Source organism: Camelus bactrianus, chromosome 28 (assembly GCF_048773025.1).
Source record: "Camelus bactrianus isolate YW-2024 breed Bactrian camel chromosome 28, ASM4877302v1, whole genome shotgun sequence".
Taxonomy (NCBI): domain Eukaryota; kingdom Metazoa; phylum Chordata; class Mammalia; order Artiodactyla; family Camelidae; genus Camelus; species Camelus bactrianus.
In genome coordinates this window covers 16302017-16322740 of record NC_133566.1, presented here as the reverse complement: position 1 = coordinate 16322740, position 20724 = coordinate 16302017, and the positions used below count along the sequence as shown (strand labels likewise).

Below are 20724 nucleotides of genomic sequence, written 5' to 3'. Positions count from 1 at the left end.
GCCGCGGGACCCGCCAGGTCTTCTGGGCGTGTGAGAGCGGATCGGTGACAGCCTCCGTTCTCTGGGCCGAACTGCTGCTGCGGACTCGTCCCAACCAGAAGGATGAGGTACAGACAAGTCCGGAGAGGGTCTAAGTGAAGGTCGAAGTAGGGAATAAGGCAGACAGGAGAATGAAGAAGCTGTGCGTACCCAACTCCAGTAAAGCTCTGGGTGGCAGTTTTGGCAGAAGGTTTGAGGGCAGTGAAGACAACTCCATATCCAGAAAGTCTGCTCCAGGGAGAGCAAGGTGCTGCTCCTTCCATGAGAGAACTGGCCTGGTGTAATCAGTCTGCAACCAGAGAGCTGACTGATTCTCAGGGAGTAGTGACGTTTTGGGGCCTCAGGGTTGGTCTCTGCTGTTAGCATATTGGGCACTTAGCAGTGGCTGTAGCCACATTGGCCCTGATGAGTGGAAGTCATGTTGTTGAGCCCAAACAGAAGCTTCATCCATGATGCTTTGTTCATGAGTCCATTTGGCTGGGGAGGGAGGCCCACTGACATCCACAGGATAGTTGTTCTGTCCACCTCATTAAAACCGTCCTCTGTGGAGGTCACCCTTTGGCACACATTGATAAGGGACGTAATTATCTTAACATTCTGTGCCAAATTAGAGAAGTCTGTCCACACACCTCATCCCCAGACCTCCTTGAATTTTCTAATCATGTTCCTTTCAAGTACCTGATCCTCCAGCCAATCCACTAGCCTCAGCCCGTGAAAAAGTATAGATCTGTACTTCTGATCAGACAAAATGAATGACCAGCTGCACTGCTCAAAGTTCTGCCCACTGAGAGGGTTTCCCTTACCACTGCCCCTCAGAGCCTTCCCAAAGTAGGATATTCTACAACTGTCCCTTTTCAGGTGGTGCGTGCATACCATGCAGAACCCAAGAGTTTCCTTCTCCAGGCAACTAGTCATAGGGAACTTAAAGTGAAGCTGTAGGTGGGAGTTGAAGAAGGAAGGTAATGTTGCAAGAGTAGAGGCCACAGTCATGAGGAAATCACTTGTGTCTTCAGGATCTGCTTGAGCCCAACTTCATATATACCGGGTCCATTTGATGAAGGAGTGCTGCTGTGTGCCCAGCTTTATGGCTTGGTGGGTCAGACAGCAGCCAGTTCATGATGGAAGCTCAGGTCAGAAGGGAACTTTCTGGCCCATGGTCAAGCATCTAGGTTCTGGTTTGTTTGTTTTTTCTAACTTTTTATTTTGAAATAAATATAGATTCATAGGAAGCTGCAAAAATAGCACAGAGAGGTCCCACGCACCCTTCATGCAGTTTTTCCGAATGGTAACATCTTATACAGTCATTTCCTCAGAATCTACAGGGCATTTGTTCCAGGACCTGCTGCAGATACCAGAATCCGTGGGTGCTCAAGTCCCATAGTCAGCCCTCCGATTCGTGGTTCCGCATTCATGGATTTAACCATTTGCGTATCTTGTAGTACAGCAATATTTTTTTTAATTTGCATGTAAGTGGATCCATGCAGTCCAAACCCATGTTGTTCAAGGGTCAACTCTGTAACTATAATACAGTATGAAAACCAGGTACACATTGGTACAATCCACAGTTTATTTCAATTTTATCAGTTTACATGGATTGGTGTGTGTGTGTGTGTGTGTGTATGCGTATGCGTAGTTCTATACAATTTTTATCACGTGTAGATTCCTGTAACCACCACAGTCACGATATAGAACTATCATCGGAAAGATCCCTTGTGCTTTCTCTTTAGAGTGACATTTGTCCCTCTTTTGTCTTCCCCCACCATTCCTAATCCTTGGCAACCACTCATATGTTCTCCATCTCTACAATTGTGTCATTTTGAGAAGTTAGACAAGTGGAATTAGTTATATGACCTTTGGAGATTGGCTTTTTTCACTCAGCGTAATACCCTTTATGTCCATCTAAGTTGTTGAATGCATCAATAGTTTATTCCTTTTTGTTTAACCAATCATCATTGTAGGATATTTAGTTTGTCTCCAGTGTTTGACTATTTCAACAAAGCTGCTATGAACATTCATGTACATTTTTTGACATTTAAAAATTTTTTGTGATAAAAAATGCATAAAATTTACCATCTTAACCATTTTTAATCCAGAGGCATTGAGTACAGTCATATTTTTGTGCAACCATCACCACCATCCACCTCCAGAACTCTTTTTATCTTGCAAAGCTGAGACTCCATACCTGTTAAATGACAACTCCCAAGTCCTTTCTCTGTCCAGTCTCTAGCAACCACCATTCTATTTTCTGTCTCTATGAATCTGATTAAGTGTCTTATATAAGTGGAATCCTACAGTTTGCCCTTTGTGACTGGCTTATTTCACTTAGCATAATATCCTCTAGGTTCATCCATGTGTAGCATGTGTCAGAATTTCCTTCCTTTCTTAAGGCTGGATAATATTCCATTGTGTGTGTGCGTGCGTGTGTGTGTGTATACATATATATACATATGTATATACACACACACACATACACATACTGTATTTTGTTTATCTCTCCATCTGCCAATGGACAGTTGGGTTTCTTCTGCCTTTTGGCTATTGTATATAAAACTGCTTGAACATGGGGGTACAAATAGCTTTTCAAGTCCCCGTTTTCAGTACTTAACGATATACCCATCACGGTCATGTTTTTGTGTGGGCGTAAGCTTTTGTTTCTCTGGGATGAATGCCAGGCAGTGAGATTGCTAGATTGAATGGTACATGTATGTTTAGTTTTTTGAGAAACAGCCAAACTCTTTTTCATAGTGGCCATATCATTTTATAATTCCCACCAGCAATACGGAGAGATCTAGTTTCTCTGTAATCTCACTAGCATTTAGAATTGTCACTTTAAAAACTTTTTAAAAAGCTGTTTTAATAGTTGTGCAGTTTTTATTTGTGCATGGTTTTAATTTACATTTCCCTAAGAGCTAATGATGTTGAACTTCTGTTCATGTGCTTGTTTGCCATCTGTATGTCCTCCTTGGTAAAATGTTTGCTTACTCTCTAGTTGGATTGTTTGGTTCCTTTTACCATTGAGTTTTGAGAGTTATTTGTATATTCTCGATGTGAGTACATTTTGAAGTAAGTTCTCTGCAGATATTTTCTCCCAGTCTGTAGCTTGTCTGTTTGGGGGGGAAGGTAATGAGGTTTATGTATTTATTTATTTTAATAGAGGTATTGGGGATTGAACCCAGGACCTCCTGCATGCTAAGCATGTGCTCTACGACTGGGCTATACCCTCCCCCTGTAGCGTGTCTTCTCGTTCTTTTAACAGGGTCTTTCACCAAGTAAAACGTCTCAATTTTGATGAAGTCCAATTTATCAGTTTTTTTCCTTTTATGGATCATGTATGGAAATATTAATTGATTATTGTATATTTGATCTGATTGTATCCTAAACTTTGCTGAACTCATTTATTCCAATAGGTTTTTGTTGTATTTCTTAGGATTTTTAATGTACCAGATCACTGTCATCTGTGAAAAGAGATCGTTTCACACTTCCAGCCAGCTAATTAACATTCTTTGATACTCTGTTTCTCTCTCTCTTATGTTTCTGTTCACTACTGCAGCATCCTGAACCCTGCCCTACTCCTGTTCCCAACAAAAAGAGAACATCATGCTTTTCTTACTTTAGTTAGGAAACTCTGTGCCTTGTGCAGATTTACTAGACACTCCAAATAAGAATTCTGGAGCAGGGGGAGGGTGTAGCTCAGTGGTAGAGTGTGTGCTTAGCATGCACGAGGTCCTAGGTTCAATCCGCAATACCTCCATTGAAAAATAATAAAAAATAAATAAATAAGCCTACTTACTTCCCCGCAAAAGTAAATAAGTTACTAAAAAAAAAGAATTCTGAATATTTTTTGTTGATGAATCATATCTCAAAAGTAAAACTGAAGGTTATCAAGTAGGATAGTGTCACTAATTTAAGTTCTCTCTGGAATATAGTCCTTCACGTGAGTTACAATCAGCCCCGATGGCAGCACTTACTGTGTATAGTTTGTCCACCAGCCAAAGACCAGAGAATGAGCATATACACAGATGAGATGAGTACATGACTTGAGATGCTTTAAAACAAAGAAGGTTCCCTAACCTCCCCCAGAACCCCCATCAGACATGGACTACAAGCTGAAGAACTTATGCATTCACTCCTGTTTCCTAGAGAGGTGGTTATTGAAAGGGCCGAGGCTCATGTGAAGGTGAACGGAAATGCCCTAGCAGATTATGCCAAACAAGCTGCCTTAACCAAGGGGAGGTAACTAAACCCTCAAAGGGTAAATCTCTGGAGGAATTCAAAGAGGGCATTATAGAATATCAATGTTTAGACCCTGATTCTGTAAAACAAGAATGTTTAAAAAATGTAACCTTCGATGCTCAGATCATCACCGGTGCTCCCAAGATGGCCACTTGGTGGCGCCAGATGATTTTAGATGGATATCAGCTAAATTTTCCATAAACTACCCATTGTGATACAGACAAATTGCTTCCTATCTTAAATTAACAGCGGTAAATAAATTTTAAAAAGAAAACTTTTTAACCAGTTACTTTCAGGTCATGTGTCACCTGTAAACATAACCTTATATTCACAGTCTGTTACTAGTTTGAATTCTCCCATGTTTGATAAGGGAGGAGGTGTGATGAAAGCCCACTCCTTCTCTTGACATTAACAGAGCTTCTGTTTGGTGTGTCCTGTGTGATGTTGAACGAGATGTGTCCTCCAATCAAAAGTCTCCCACACACTGTATGCACAGAGGATCTCTTTCTAATACATATTCTCTGAGGTTTAGTGGTGTGTGTGCTCCAGCTTAAAGCCTTCCTACGTTGGCTGAATTCATAGGGATTTTTTTCCAGCATGACTTTTCTGATGTTTAATAAGGGACGCGGTGTGAGCAAAGGCTCTTCCACATTCGTTACATTTGTAGGGCTTCTCTCCGGTATGAAATCTATAGTGTTGAGTGAGAGATGAACTCTGGCTGAAGGCTCTCCCACATCGATTACATTTGTAGGGTTTCTCTCCAGTGTGAAATCTGTAATGTACAATGAGAGAGGAGCTCTGGCTGAAGGTTCTCCCACATTCCCTGCATTCATAGGGCTTTTCTCCAGTATGTGTTCTCTGATGTTTAATCAGGGATGAAGTATGACCAAAGGCCCTGCCACATTCGTTACATTTGTAGGGTTTCTCTCCAGTGTGAAATCTGTAGTGTAGAACAAGAGATGAACTCTGGCTGAAGGCTCTCCCACATTCGCTGCATTCATAGGGCTTTTCTCCAGTGTGCGTCCTCTGATGTTTAATAAGGGACGAAATATGACCAAAGGCCCTTCCACATTCATTGCATTCATAGGGCTTTTCTCCAGTGTGACATCTCTGATGGCGCCTCAGTTCCGATTGGAAATGGAATAGCTTCCCACATTCATTACATTTGCAAGATTTCTTCCCTGGGTGGGTTCTCTGAGAGTCATTTCTCCCTGAAGTCTGTCTGAACTCTGTATCACATTTATGGGGTCCTTCTCCCGTGGGAACACAGTGTTGGTTAACAAGGACTGATCTTAGGCCTAAACTTGTCCCAAATTCACTCCATTCATGATCTCTCCAAAGGGTGGCAGATTTGTGAGTAAGTGACGTTTCTTTCAGATGTCTCTCCTGTTTTGGGGGGTGCATCTCTAACTGGACTTCACAACCACAAGCTGCTCCCAGTCTGGAACACCAGAGTTCATCTCTAATGTGTTTTCCCACTGATGCTATCTGGAGTAATTCTTTGGAAATTCCTTGACTTAGCATTGATTCCTTGGCTTGAGGCCTTCTCTCCCAGTCTGAAAAAAAGAAAACAAAAACAAAAGATAGTCTAGTATTAACCTGTTCCATGTACCAAGAGGAAGGAAAGTCCTATAATAGATGTAAGATAATTAAGCTTTAAAATAGTATCTAAAAGAGGTGTACCATTCCTTTCAAGAATGGCGTGTGTTTGAAGAACATTTCAAAGGTGTCATGAGTAAGATAAGCAGCTGACTAGAGATTAGGAAAACCTGAGACAACAGTGTTTGGATTCCAGTATGCAAGATAAATCCAAAGACTGTAAAGACGAGGAGGGTAGGAAGATGCCCTCTGCAAATTCTTCCTCAACACTCCAGTCCCCACCACACATTATATTATACACACACACACGTAACATGCATGATAGGACCATAGATCGTTGTGGTAGGCAGAATAATTATCCCCCAAAGATGCCCACGCCCTAATCCCAGGAACATATCAGTGTTACTTTATATGGCAAAAGGGACTTCGTAAATGTGATTAAGGGAACAAACCTTGAGATGGGGAGATTATCCTGGATTAGTCAGGTGGGCCCGGTCTAATCACATGAATCCTTAAAATCAGAGAACACTTCCTGGCTGAGTCAGAGAGATGTGGTATGAGGACTCGACCCACCATTTCTGGCCTTGAAGGTGGAGGAAGGGCACCACGGGCCAGGGAAGGTGGCAGTTTCTAGAAGCTGGGAACACCCATCAGCTTACAGCCAGCAAGAACACAGGGAGCTCAGTTTTACAACTGCAAGGAGTTGGTTCTACCACAACTCAGATGAACCGGGCAGATTCTCCCCTAGACACTCCAGAAAGGAACCTGGCCTTGCTGCCACCTTTGCTGTAACCACGTGAGACCCATGCTGGACTTCTGGCCTATGGACTATGAGATGATAAACTTGTATTGCTTGAAGCGGCTAAGTCTGTGACAATTGTTTCAGCAACGATAGACAGCTAAGACAATAACAGTGACACTTCTGAAGAGGGAAGTGACTGGCAGTGCCTAACCAGGGCTCTCAGAGGCAGGATTCTGAGTCAGTACGTCTTGTGTGGCTCCGGGGGATCTGAATGTTTAACAAGCTCCCCGAGAGATTCTGAAACACAGCCGTGTTTGTGGACCACTGTAAACAGACAGGGGCTGATCATGAGACTAGATCCAGACGTCAGACCCTTAATCTCATTCTGGAAGGAAACAAGATAAAGTACTAATGTAGAGGAGACCAGCGTCCTCCCTCTTGGTCCTCTCCTCCAGGTTCCTATGATGAGGCCCAGCCAGAGCTCTAGGGTTTGAGTCCTGCTTTCTGGAGCTTTGGCTCTGGCCTGAGGCTATGATTCTGCCTCAGAGATGGACACTGGCACGGACTGTCACCACCTCCTCCAGTATCCTTGGGCTTCACATGGTAGGAGAGCTTTGTGTCCAGAATTCTGCCCCAGAAGTGGAGCCTATGAGGTATGCTTAAGTCACCTAGGAATAAATGGCCTCAGAGAGATGCCATCCACAGCAAGGAGTGTCTAGAACCTCCTCTGTTGCAGCTTGAAGTGTCCTCACCTTGATCTTCCTGACATCGTCTGTCAGGATGTCCTTGCCAGTAACCCTTTAACTTCTGGGCTACTTAATTGTTCTGTTTGATCTCTTGCTAACTCCCTTAGCCCTGCTGACATACGACTGCCAGGCACTTACATCTGTTAATCCTTAAATTTCATCCAGCACTGACCATGTGACTTCCAGTGATGATGCAGGGCCCTGAGAGTCCAGAAGGGTGGACAGAGGTGGGTCACAAGGGAAAGATAAATTCTAGAGAAGACAATGAACATCTCTTCTTTCCACACCAGAAATAATTTTAAAAAGTGTCCAAATATTCAAAATACTGGAGTTGAGGGCCCCTGACAAGTGAATTCTCCTTCTCAAAGAAGAGCCCCCGACCAAGGGTTCAGGGCAACCTCCCTCTCACGGTTGGGCGTTACTATGTGTGATGCTGCTTTGCTCTTCCTCACTCACCTGGGTGGGCCCCTGTTGAGACTTCTCTTTCCATCATACAAGGCTCTTCCCCTTTCTCCAACTGGCAGATCACATGTGGTTTGGACACTGGAAACCCTGATGGTAGAGAATGAAGAAGATCGTATTTGAGGCCAAGGCTTTGGCCCTTGGTCTTGAGGGTGGAGAAATGTTGTGGACAGCCTCCAAAGGACAGGCCCTGTGAAATATCGGGAGTAAAATCATGAAACTTCTTATTCTGATTTCATACAGAGCAGGACATTTCCTAGGAATGAGAAGCAGAAATACTGTATCTCTGGGGGCCCAAACAGACTATAAATGATTCTAGAACCCCAGGGCAAAAATCAGCCAACAGGCTCAGGCACCCCTAGCTTTTAAATACCAAGGAAAAAAAGATGGCCTGATGGGCAGGCTTTGGGCTTTGGGGGAGTGGAGCTCACCCAGGGAGGCCAGGTTCCTGAAGTTCTCCAGCATTACCTCCCGGTACAGGTCCTTCTGAGCAGCGTCCAGCTGCCCCCACTCCCACCAGGTGAATTCCACAGCCACATCCTCAAATGTCATCAGGTCCTGAAATACAGAAGACACTCTTGCACCCTTAGGAAGCACACTTACGGCCCTCGGGAGAACAGCAGATGGGTGTCTGAGTAGAACCACAGGATGTACCAGAAGGGATGCTAAGAGTTTCTAGCTATCACAGTGCCCACCCCCGCTCTCTGCCCACATTCTGGGTTTATCATCTCAAAAACATTTTAAGCTGCTCCAGGGATTGTATCATCCTTCCTACTTGGTATCTCACCCATGCCCACATACATCAACATCAAGCTGCTTAGGAATAAAATCAGGATCTCAGAAGAATCAAGCCTACAGAGACATTCTGCTTAGGTGGGGGAGACAAATCCAATCAATTTCCTCAGTTTTCAAGAGGTTTTACTCCCAATTTAGTTGCATTTAATTAGAATCCAGTGGAGGTGCTGCAATTGCTCCTCTTCCCTCCACTTTGAGATGGCACATGTCCCCAGAGTGAAGATGTGGGGCCAAACCCCAGCTTGCATGTAATGTGGACAAGAAACAAACCTTTATTGGTATAAATCACCAATTTGCTGTTAGCACAGCATAATTAGTCTAAACGGACTCATTAAAAAAAATGGTGTGCAAAGTGGGGTTCTGCCTTTAAAAAAAAAAAAAAGCCTAAAACACATGACACTGGCTTCAGGGCCAGGCAGTGAGGAAACTTATCGGCAATGTGGCAGCCCATATAATTTGGTGGTGAACCGTGTGGTAAAACTTTTGTCTGCAATAACCTGACAGAGGAAAAGATGTAAGCATGAGCTTGTGATGTTATGGAGAGGAAGGGAAACATAGCAACAGTAGTGAGTTGGTTGTTACTGGCTGCATTTGACAAAGTATGTCAAGAAAAAAAAATGAGCTCAGGAGTTTGTGGGTTTGCAAAATAAAAATCGAAGGCAAAAGAAAATGTCCAGAAATTCCAGGACTTGCAGGGTTGGAGACTTAACCAATTCTCATTGCCAGTTGGCCAAAGACAAAATGGAGAAGGCTTCTGCATGCCAAAGGATGACTGAAACTCAGCCTAGTGGCAAGGACCAAATCATGGGTGTGACTGTCTCACAACATTTTGTTGAAACCTCTGAATAATTTGAGATGGCTCCCAAGAAATCCTTTCAGTGGGACCAAATTTCTCAGAGTGGCTCAAAATATGGTTTTCCCAAGGAGACCCCCAAAAGCTCCAGAATTAAGTCTAAAAAGAAGGGCATATTTTAAAAAGAACTGTGGGAAAAGCTATTGACACATGGAGAGTCACACTGAATGTCCATGACTTGAAACAACCCTTGGGCCATTAACCTACTTGGGCAGGATGAAAGAGCTGCTTAGCTCTCAAAAGAGCTTATTCTCCAATATCATCTTCATATGTGACCAAGGGGGATACTGCAAAAGGAAGGAGCTTCTGGAGAACAGAGCCAAGAGCCCAGGAGAACACTGGACTGGAGAGCTGTACCTAGGGAGCAGAACCAGCCTGTAAGCAAAAGACTTCCCCACTCCCAAGGCCAGGGTCCTCACTGAATTTTGTAACTGTTATGGACCTGGCGCTGCTGGGTTCCTCCCACGCTTCCCCTTTCGGAATAGGGATGTTCACTGCGGTGACCCTGCCCCACTCTTCCGTTGTATGTGGGGAATATGGACTTAGGCAACTTGTCCTTCTTAATTCATAGGTCTCTGTATCCAGACCTGATGTCCCCAGTATCACACCATCTAGGACTTTGATCCTGATGCTCTGATTGGATGGGGCTTTGGGGTTCTGTCTCCTGGGGAGAGATTCTGTGTGCAGGAGGGAGGGAAGTGAACATCTGTGAGTAAGAAAACAGCCAGTGGTAGACTGGCAGAGCAGTTATTCGTTCAGTGTATTCACTGCCCCTCCCTCTGGGCCCCTCACTGTGGGAGACTTATCTCCCCACCTCATTGACACTAGGCTTGGCCACATGACCCGCTCTGGCCAATGGGTTGTGAGCAGAAGCTTGGAGTGCCATCTGCACCTTCCCCCTGCCACAAGAATGATGTATTCCAGAGGAGGGTTTGCTCCTTCAGCCTGAATCCCAAAGTGAAGAGGGTGTAGAGCAGAGCCACAGCCAGCGCACTACTGAGAGGTGACACAGAAGAAATACACTTCATTACTGTGAGCCACTGAGATCTGGGGCTGTTGTTACCACAGCATAACCAGACGGAGGTCTCGCATAAACCTCTGAATGGTGTACATCAAGGCCAAACAGGTGTAAGCTCTATTTATTACTCTACTAATTACTCCAACAACCACATGAGATCATTGTATTATTGAGTGGTTAAGATTCTGGAGCCAGACAACCTAGACCTGAAGTTGGCTTCCCCCTTACTACCTAGATAACCACAGACACGCTACTTTATCTCTTTGTGCCTTGGTCTCCTCAGTTTACCTCTGTGCCTCAGGTGCCATTCTTCAAAACAGGAATGTTTCACAGATGAAATTAATTACTACAAATAAATTGTGTGGACTAGTTCCTGGTACCTATTTGGTCTCAGCAAATGACAGCTATTATTATTTTCATCATTATCATTAACATGATTATCATCCTCATTTTGCAGTTGGCAAAACCAGTGCATTGAAAATTTAGGTGACTGGTCGAAGGTCACACAGCCAGAAGCAGTAAAGTCTGTTGCCACACTAATCCAGGAAGATGACATTTGAACAGGGACCCAGCCTCAAATGGCCTCCTCACCTGTCCATCCCCTCCAACCCTTCTTGCCCCCTCCTCTACGAGCCTTCCCCAACCTCTCCAGCACAGGCTGATTCTCCTTTTCCCAAACTGTGATGGAAAGGTCTGCTTGTGCCACTATCTGCCATCAAACCATCCTTACTGTGACTGGGGCTGCATCCTGGGTGGGGTCCTCTCCCCTCTGTGGCTGAGACACTCCTTCAGGGCCAGGGTGCTCTCTCATTACTTCGTTCTCACCACAGTGCCCCTTACAGAAATAAACCAAAGGATCTGAGTGAGGGCACACTGCGCAGAGAGGAGAGGGCCCTGGGCAAGGGGCGAGGAGCCAGCAAAAACCTTGATGGGCGCAGTGCCCTGCAGAGCTGGAAATGGCGAACAAGGAGGCTCCAGAGAAAAGGAGGCAAAAATATCCATAGTTCAGGCATTTGAGGAAAAATTAAGAGAACCCCAACTCACCTGGGGCCTGGCTTTCAGGAGTAAACTGGCTGTTCCCTTTTCTCCTGTGTATCCCTCTGGAGGAAGAGCAGGGTCCTGAGAAGGGAGAACTAGGAAGGTAAAAGGAGCCATGAGGAAGGCTAACCCTCATGGGGTTTACAGCTCCTAGACTCCCCACGTCAGCGTGTCACCTCCATGGTTCTGGGGACAATATTGGGCCAAAGGGAGCTGAGGGGCAAGGCAGAGGCTGCCCTTGTACAGCTGCATAAGGTCCCCACCTGCCTATAGGCCACAGCAAGCTGCAGCGAGCTGAAGTGTGATCACAGTCTGGCCACTCCATTTGAGAGTTATTTACTGGGTCGCCAATATGTAGGTCCTCTAGGCCTTTTGAAAATATAAACATGGAGAGGGGCTTCAAGGAACTTTAAATGCACACTGAGGGTATAAGACAGGTTAACAATACAAAATAAGGCCCAGGACAAGGCCACGTAGGGTTATAGGCCTTAATGGAAGAAGTTACACCTCTCCGCTTATCCTTGGGAACCCCGCTCAGAGGCCAGCTCTTCCTGAAAAGCTGCCCTCGGTGTTCTCAAGCACCATCAGGTCTCTACAGTGTATTTTGAGAGCCCCTCTATTATAGAGCTTTGTATCATACTGTTTCTAAAGCCTTCAAACAAAAAACTAACCTTAACCATGCCAAAGAAGTGGTTAAGGCCACCAACTACAACATCAAAAGCAGAGGCAGGCAGGCAGCATAGTATAGCACAGGTCAGCACTTCTCAAACTTTAATGTGCGTATGGATTCCTGAGGATCTTGCTAAACAGACTGGTTCAGTGGATGCGAGGTAGAGCCTGAGAGTCTGCATTTCTTAAGAGCTTCCAGGTGATGCCTGTGCTGCTGGTCTACAGACCAGAAGGCATACAGGAAAAGAGGCGGTAGAAGTCCCAGAGATTTGGCCCACTTCTGCCATTGGCCAGTTCTCTGACCTTGAGCATGTGCACTGAAGAATGAAAAGTCAAATTAAAATGCCCACTTGGTGAAGGACAGGAGATTCTAAAGAAAGGAATGGCTTAAAACCTCCTGGGTCACTTGGATTGTGCTGTCCCCAACAGGAGTGGGAGGGGGTTGGTCACAGAAGAGGCCCACCGTGTGCACTGCTGATCTTGTACACAGCTGAGCTGGAAGAACATTATCACTTAATGAAGTGATAAAGGAAATGGGTGGCAAGGCTCCAAATGGAGCCACTGTCCTCTGGTCCCTGGCCAAGGGCCACTCTTTCATAGGTTTGTTTGCCTTCTCCCTGTCACAGCAGGAAGAGACCCCCTCCTGCTCTCCTCTCTCTCCTTTGGCCTCTGGGACAAGTGTCCCCTTCACCTTCATCATGGTCTCTGGGTGCTGGGACCTCGTGCTCCTGAGCCTGAAAGGTTAGACACCACCACAGGGAGGGCGGTTGCAGATCCTGCCCCTTATCCATCCCCTTCCTAGGGTCCTCCTCCTACGAGGCTCGGTACTAACTCCCCAAGACGGCTTCTGGCCCGCGGCACCCTCGAGAGCCAAACCTGATGCTGTGGAGCCCATAGCTGGGGCTCAGGGACGATGTCCTTTGACCAGGTTCAAGTCTCTATCCTTTGGTCGCAGCTCTGCAGTCCTCCCGGGGTTCAGGGAGAAGGGAGCAAGCTGGGTGACACGGGGCATTCCCACTCCGCGCGACGATGCCCAGCGGACCCGCAGGGCCCAAAGCAGAGCTGTCAGACCCGGACCTGCCTCCCGGCGCGGGGCGCGGCTGGTGGGAGCGGTGCTCTTCCACACCCCTCACAAGCCCTGCCGCCGCCCACTGGCTCCGCTCCGCCGCCCTCCTCCCCGGGACCAGGATCTGGAACCCAGATCCCACGCAGACCAGCAGCAGACACGGCCACAGGCACACCAGCGACCTCGGTGCCGCGCGCCCCTCCAACGCCCTGAGACAACAGGGACTCCGGGGAGACCCTCACAGGGAACGGACCGGCCCTGCAACTCTGCGCCCAGCTCCAAGCCTTCACAGCCCCTCGGAGGCAGGCAGACGGAGGGACACTCTCCACTCTGTCCCGTGTGTGCCGGGGGTCTCTGAACCCGCAAAGATCCAAGCGATGCCCCCGCCCCAGCCCGGCCGCCAGAGACCCGTCCTGAGCCTGCGCAGACGACTTCCGCGCGGGGGTCGCTGGAACCAGTGTCCCGGGCGGGTCGGAGGGGTGGGACGAGCGGCGCCTGCCACCTGGTGGCTTGGCGGGTCTTGGGGCGCTTGGGCGTAACGCTCCCGAGTCTGTCGGGAGGGTACGTCTATACAGTTATAGAAAACCTCTTCTAGCTTTCTCAGCCATAGTTCATTACTTGCTCTGTTGAACCCCCATAGTGTCTTGGAAGTGACATAATTAAAGAACGTATGGCTTTGTGTTGTAATTTCCAATTCTGATTTTCCCATTGGACTGTGAGTTCATTTGGGGTAATAACTGTCTTATTTATATTTGTGACAATGCCTTGCCTATGGTAGGCAACTTAGGTATTTTGGGTGCAAGTGTAGACTAGTTCCTGACGTAGTACTTAATCGCATTCTTTGTGTAATCTCAAATCTCCCTTGGAGCTCTAGTTTAATGGTTCTTTGCCTTGGTTGCCCTTTAGGATCACCTGCAGATTTTTTCAATCTCACTCCTTAAGAGAGGCCCCCGGGTATCAATGTCAAAGCTCTTCAGGTGATTCCGGCGTGCAGCCAAGGCTGAGAATCCCTGCAATGTCTCCAAAGAGGGCCCTTCTGGTAGCACCAAGGAAGGCAGGTTGGGGTGCGCTCAAAATGCCGGGAGTTGGGCTGGCTGCCCAAGTAAATACTCATGTATCCTGGGTTCTTCTCTTCTTTCGGCACAAAAATGTGCACGTACCCACCCTCAGGCCCAGCCCCGTCCTCAGAATCAAACTGCGTGTGTCCTGCCCAAATTTTACAACCAAATTCTTTGAAGTGAACAAGCTGAAGCAGAAACAAGCCACCTTCCGGAGCCAGAAAACTGGAGTAGTTGTCCTCCAGGAGTGAAAACTACGAGTAAGGACGGGGTCCCATGGCTGAGAGAGATACATTTCCTTCGAACTGTCCTCCCACCGGAGGACTGGAGGGACGTGACGTCACATACAGACAGCACTTCAGGGTGGCCACAAGCCTCCCAGGCGTCCACGGCGATTCCCTCTCCCCACTCAAGCTACCACACCGGCGTATCGGATCCAGTTTAGCGACGCCAACCCCTTTCTCCGAAGGGCACGCGTGCACAGGACCTTAGACGTCATATTAAAGCGCGCCAACCGCTGGGACTTCTGGGAAATGGAGTCTGCGAAGGCCGAGCATTGGTTGGAAGCGGGGACGTCAGAACCCTCTGCGCAGGCGCACTGCTTTCCTGACCTGAAGAGGCGCCGTCTTCCTGGGTCCTGAACACCCTGTACTGGAGGTGAGGGCTGTGGGTGTGTGTCTTCCAGGAGCCAAGTGAGCGCAGCGGCCGAGAGAAGGGGACACTGAGAACCTGGGGGAGGTGCTATGGGAGTAGAACAGATGACGCAGGCAGAGCCAGCCTGCAGAATGTGTGTGTGTGTGGCGACGTCCCGCCTCGGACAGGTGCGGACGGAAAGACGTTCCCCCACCCCGTGTGTGCCTGTGTTCCGTGGGGTGTGGGCACTGTTAGCAGTGGTCTTTCGGCCTGCGCCCACTATGTGTCAGATCCCAACTTTCAGGTTGGAAGTTTGGAGCCTTCCTCCGCGTCTCCTGTACCTTCTTATAATGGGTGCCTAATAAATGTGAGTGAAATTGACACTAAATCTCGGTGCCGCCTACTCCAATCCCTCCCTGTTTCCCAGAAAGCGCCTCAGATTGTCTCTTTTAGCTCCCTGCTCTAAGGCCTCCGTACGAGTGATCAAGGGGCTTCATGGAGGAGGTGGGGTTTCATGTGAAAACAATACTAAAGCAGTAGCTAAGCGTTAGGCAGACTTGAGAGGAAAATGATTTTTATGAGTGAAGTGTCAAGGAATAGTGAGAGACTAGGGTGGAGAAAAGTACCCTGGGATCAGAGCATAGAGGATCAGGACACAACACGGTCAGCAGGGTGGATTGTATGGGACTGATCGGGGACTAACAGGAGTAAAACTTTTGGTAGAGTTATTCTGGGGGTCACATCCAGGACTAGAGAGGGGAAGGGACTAGTGCAGGGAGCCACTTAGGAGTGCTTGGTAGTGGTAGGTCCTGAAGCAAGCTGTTGTAAATCTGAATTATGTTGGTGGCAGTGGTAGGGAAGGATACAAATGACACTGCAAAACAAGAGTCGAAAGGACCTGGTGACTAACTAAATTTGGGAGGAAAGAGAGCTAGGTAAGAGTTTGAATTTTGGTCACCTGGGACAATAACAGAACATCTGATAGAAATGTAAAAGGGAGATGAGTTGATGTGGGGAACTGAGTAGCAGAAGATGGTTTTAAGGTGCTGACAGAATGCCTAATTCAGAATTCTTAGTCATTTGGAAATGCCGGATAAGTTTGGAAGAGAGATTGGAACTAGACTGAGGAGCCATTTCTGTAGAGGCCAGAAATGGAGCGCCAGGTATGGATGGATTTTCTGAGGGATATCACGTACTCTCACAGTCTGAGCCTTGGGCAGCACCCATGTTTCCAGGGCAAGAGTCGGGGAAAGAGTCCCAGCGAGATGCAGTTTCAGTGGGAGGAAGAAAGTCAGGCTAGTGTAGTGTCATAGCAGCTACAGTACCCATTCGAAAGAGCCGAAACTTCACAACAGTCAAAAAGCTGCAGAGAAATAAGTAGAAAAAGATATTGGAATTAGAGGTCAGAAATACATTGGCAGTTTTCAGTTATGCAGTTCCAGGTATGTGAGAGGTAACAAGAGCACAGTAATGGTTTTGAGGTGAGTAAGTGGTGATGATGTGCAGTCAGTAGGTAGGTAGGACTCATCCAAGAAGCTTGATCATGAAAGGAAAACCTAAATGAGAATTGTTTTGCCAGAGAGAGGCCACAGGATTCTGTGAAGATAGCTTCACATGGAGGAGGAATGTATCTGTTTGAGGATATGGGAACGACCTACTGGAGAGATGGGAGATGCTGGAGAAAGAAAGACTGGGTAATGCAGGGAGCAGATTCTAAGAGGGAACAACAGTGGACAAGGAAGTAGGACACAGATGTAGGACACTGAGGGAAAGTCCTGGAGACAGGTATTTCGGTTTTGTTGACCTCACAGCCCTGCTGCCTAGCACAGAACACAGAATATTGGTTCAATGGGGGATGAATGGGTTGGTGCTGGGCAGTAGAAAGGAAAGGAGCTTTCATTTATTGAACAGACTAAGATAAATGCTTTACATTAATTGTCTCATTTACTATTCATAACTGCACAGTGAAGTGGTTATTAAACAACGGGGCGGTCAACTGTTAGCTTAAGTAACTCCCCCAAGCCTTCACCATCAATCACGGAGGCCCGGGAGTGCTTTCTACTACACAGTCCTTCCTCACTTGGAACTCAATCTTGCGAAGCTTTGAGGTAGTAAAAGACAGCGTTCTGCTGAAATTGAATGGGAGCCATGGAGGTTTGGAATAGCTGTGTAGCTAAGATGGGAATAGTAAAAGCTTTCTAGGCAAAGCACTAAAATAAGAATTTGAAGAGCGTTTTCCCCAGAAATACTCTGAGACCCAGGAATAGGAGAAGGGAAAACAAAAGTGGAGGTGACCCTTTGCTGGGAGTGATTCCGTGTGAATTTGATGGATTTGAGGAGTCTTGAGTACCACTAAAAGCCTGCTGAAGCGTCTCCTGGTGACATCTAAACCTGATGGGGAATGAAGTTGGTCTGGCAGGGAGCCCACTGACAGTGAGCATCTTGGTTGCTTAATGGCTGGGAAGCTTTTATGCTCACCTCCATTTGTAATTTGTTTAATACTCAAGGTATTAAACTCATAATCTAATAACTGAAACTTTGAAAATTGTCTTTAAGCTTCAAACATTGAGCAGTTTTGACTACAATTTCAGATGTAGTTCAACTGATTTGTTCAAAAAGCTCTAACACTTTAGAAAAACATATGCAAATACTTTGATTCCAGTATTATGGCTACACTTACATTTAAACCTACTCTAAAACAACGACAGCACAGTGTAATTAATATTTTCATTATTTCTATCTTCCTAGGGTTATAACAAGATTTTTAGCTAATGTTAACACTTACTTAGCACATTATTCTAAATGCCTTACACATATTATCCTATTTAAGCAACACAATAACTGTATGAGATAGCTACTTTCATTATCCCAATTTTACAGATGGGCAAACTGAGAGGTTATGAAACTTGCCTAAGGTCACACAGGAAGGAATAGGCAGAGCCAGACTTTGATTTCAGGCAGTCTGCCAGAGCCTATGCTCCTATACTGTCCTGTATCTCTAAGTACTAGTTTTGGCATCTATGTAGGACCTAAGGGTAATATTTTGAGACCCTCTTGAGGATGGAAGACCAACAAGGATAATGCATACCGTCAGGGTGATGGAGTATATAGCTCAGTGGTAGAATGTGTGCTTAGCATGCATGAGGTCCTGGGTTCCATCCCCAGTGCCTCCTCGAACAACAACAACAAAATATATACTGTCTTAGAGGACATAACTTGCAGGCTTCAGTTGCCAACTGATGTTACATACTTGTTTCCACGTACACATGTATCACTTTCTGCCTCCAAGCAACATGTAAAACCCCAATCTCCTCCTCAGGTTGAGATACTTTTTATAGTTATACCAAACTTGTTTTTCCAGCAAGATTTTTGGTGGGTTTTTTTGTTTGTTTGTTTTCTTTTTGCCTTTCATGTAGGTTTTAGTTTAACTGATGTTCATCCTCAAGGTAATATTCTTTTAAAGTTTGCTTGGCCAGTGTTAACCCATTGTCTAGTAAATATACATTGATCTAGTCTTTCGGCACTTTTGAAAACGTAACTGTACCTTATTAGTATCTTATAATTAATAAGGCCAGCTGGAGGGCTCATCTCCTAAGGGAGGAAGGATTAAGTCTGCAGTTACCTTGCCTCTTGAGAATCTGAGGTTGGTTCATTATGAGGAGCCCATGTTCTGTCTACCTGGGCGCTTTGCTAATTAGTCCTTCCTATTTGGGGTATAGCGTTCCTGCTTCTGGGGTTACTTGGCTTATCCTCTTTGCCTAGTTTTCTTTTTTCATGCTCATATGAATGGATACAAGTGTATATCTCGAGGGTACATCTGTATTTTATGAATGGTCATACAATTAATAGAAAAAAAAACAAAATTACTTAACTGAAGGCTTAAACATTGCCTTCTTTGTATTACAACCATTTAAAAATACTTCATATTAGCTTTTCTATTTTGACTATAAAACACATAGTTTTTTCAAAATTCAAGTGATTTCATTTGGCAATAATAATTTGTACAACTTGGCCAGCGGGAGCCAGAGTCACCTGGTTTTTAACTGTCCAGCGATGTGGGAGCAGCTCAAATTCTAAATGTCCAAAACTGCACTTCTTAGCTTTCCCTCCAGACCTACTTTTCTGTTGCTCATCTCCATGGATGGTACCATTACTGACACATCAGGGCCTGGGAGTCATCCTTGCCTCTCCCATCCCATCCCATCTCCATTTCCAGTCGGCCTGTTGTCTCTTCTTAATAGTTCAACAGTGGATTCCCTTCTCCTGTCAAGTTGTAACCGCCTCCTCACTGGTCTACTCACTTCTTCTAATCCCGTTCTGCCACAGCTGCCCGGAGTGGTGTGGCCACCTGTGTCGGGGTGCCGGAGATCACCCTTTGTTCAGGGATGTGCTAGAAGAACTCAGGACTCATCCTCTAGTTGTCCTCTTGACTAAGATGATGACAGCAGTCTTGCAAGGTTACACAGGCAGATCGTCAGGGGGAAAGACAGGCGGAGTCTGGAGGAATTTCTGTGAAGTCCACCTCATGCTCTCTCCCATGAGGGCCACACAGAGCACATCCTCCTTTGGCAAAGAAAATACAGCGACATGTGTGATGTGTCAGCCCAAGGAAGCTCATTAGACTCAGAGCCCAAGTGTTTCAGCAGCAGGCCGTCTGCCCAACACATACCAAAATTCCAGGCCCTCTAGCAGCACGGCAGGTGTTCAGCATAAACCATATTGTTTGCACAAATAGCTTAGGCATAGTGGCCCACTCCTATCTCTAAGAGGGCTAAGGGTGGGCCAATAGGAAGCCCTCTCAAAACTGAAGTTGCCAGACCCCAGCCAAAGGCCAACCTTACAGGTCAACGCTCCTAAGAAACAGTCAGGTCTGCGGTAAGTTTCTGTACACCATCTTTCCTTCCTTCCTGGTCTTTTTCCTGTACACCAGCGTAAACACATACTCTTGTAAAACTAAAAAATCAGAATATAAGGAATTGTAAGAAATAAAATAAAAATCACTTGTAATGCCACTAACATTTTAATATATATTCTTCCAGTCTTTTTTCTGTACATGTGTGCACACTCAAATATGTAATTTTAAAAGCGTGCATTCTTCACTGAGTAGTGTATGAATTTCTTTGGGTTTTTTTTTCCCTTTAGATTTCTTTTTTTAAACAGAACATTACGAAGTTGAAGTTTCCTAGCTATCCCTCCCCCACCCTATTCCCCTCCCTCCCCAGAGGTACAATTTGATGTTTATTGGCCCATACAGGTTTTTGTAGATATGGTTTACCTGTTTTTAAATTTCATGTAACTATTGCACAGAAAGTCATTCTATAACTTTCTTATTTTTTGCTCAGTAATTATATTTTTGAAATTTATATGACTAACATGAGGCTCTAGTTCATTCATCTTAGTTAATATTTATGCACACACATACAAAGTCACAGTTGATCCTATTGGTGAACATGTAAGTCGTTTCCATTTATCAGGAGTGATCTTCCCCTCAGCGATTTGTGGTGCCACTTCAGTCGTATTTCAAGCTCCCTACATGCTTGGATGTGTTTGGGGATTTTCTAGCATACCTTGGTCTGTTACCTTTTCATAAAAATAAGTCATTATGGCATAGAGGTTAAAAACTGCTAGGCAGACCTGGATTCAAATTCTGCCTCAGCTTCTTAAAAAGCCTAAGTTTCCTAACCTGTAAAACAGTACCTAGCTTACTGATCCATGAGGAGGGCCTTAAAGTATGCTTGTAAAGAGTACTTAGCACAGTGCCTGGTAAGTAGCA

At 45.8% G+C, this 20724-nt stretch overlaps 2 protein-coding genes across 3 annotated transcripts in view; one reads left to right on the top strand and one right to left on the bottom strand.

The window, feature by feature from the left end:
- Positions 1-4699: 4699 nt before the first annotated feature.
- On the bottom strand, positions 4700-13706 carry ZNF514 (zinc finger protein 514). Of its 2 annotated transcripts, XM_074354537.1 has the most exons (5): positions 12960-13706; positions 11532-11620; positions 8253-8379; positions 7816-7911; positions 4700-5828 (listed from the first exon to the last, which is right to left on the bottom strand). In XM_074354537.1, exons 1-5 carry the CDS (start codon positions 13087-13089, stop codon positions 4849-4851), a joined length of 1422 nt encoding a protein of 473 aa, XP_074210638.1. In that variant the 5' UTR covers positions 13090-13706; the 3' UTR covers positions 4700-4848. The 2 variants fall into 2 exon arrangements, with proteins under 2 accessions (XP_074210638.1, XP_045375536.1); XM_045519580.2 differs by lacking the exon at positions 12960-13706 and having other exon boundaries at positions 11532-12900.
- A 1174-nt stretch (positions 13707-14880) lies between these two features.
- ZNF892 (zinc finger protein 892) overlaps positions 14881-20724 on the top strand; it is a 40122-nt gene continuing 34278 nt past the window's right edge. Inside the window, exon 1 of the mRNA XM_045519582.2 lies at positions 14881-14975. The gene's annotated coding sequence lies outside the window, so the exon portion shown is untranslated. The remainder of the gene's footprint in view (positions 14976-20724) is intronic.

Excerpts from the sequence above, each read along its gene's own strand:
- ZNF514 (XM_074354537.1), bottom strand. The coding sequence starts at position 13,089 with ATGGGCTCCACAGCATCAGGTTTGGCTCTCGAGGGTGCCGCGGGCCAG. Across the intron at positions 11,621-12,959 it reads AAGGGGCAGGATCTGCAACC|TTCTCCCTTCTCAGGACCCT; the intron begins GCCCTCCCTGTG and ends TTACCTTCCTAG. Across the intron at positions 7,912-8,252 it reads CAGGAACCTGGCCTCCCTGG|GGTTTCCAGTGTCCAAACCA; the intron begins GTGAGCTCCACT and ends CTCTACCATCAG.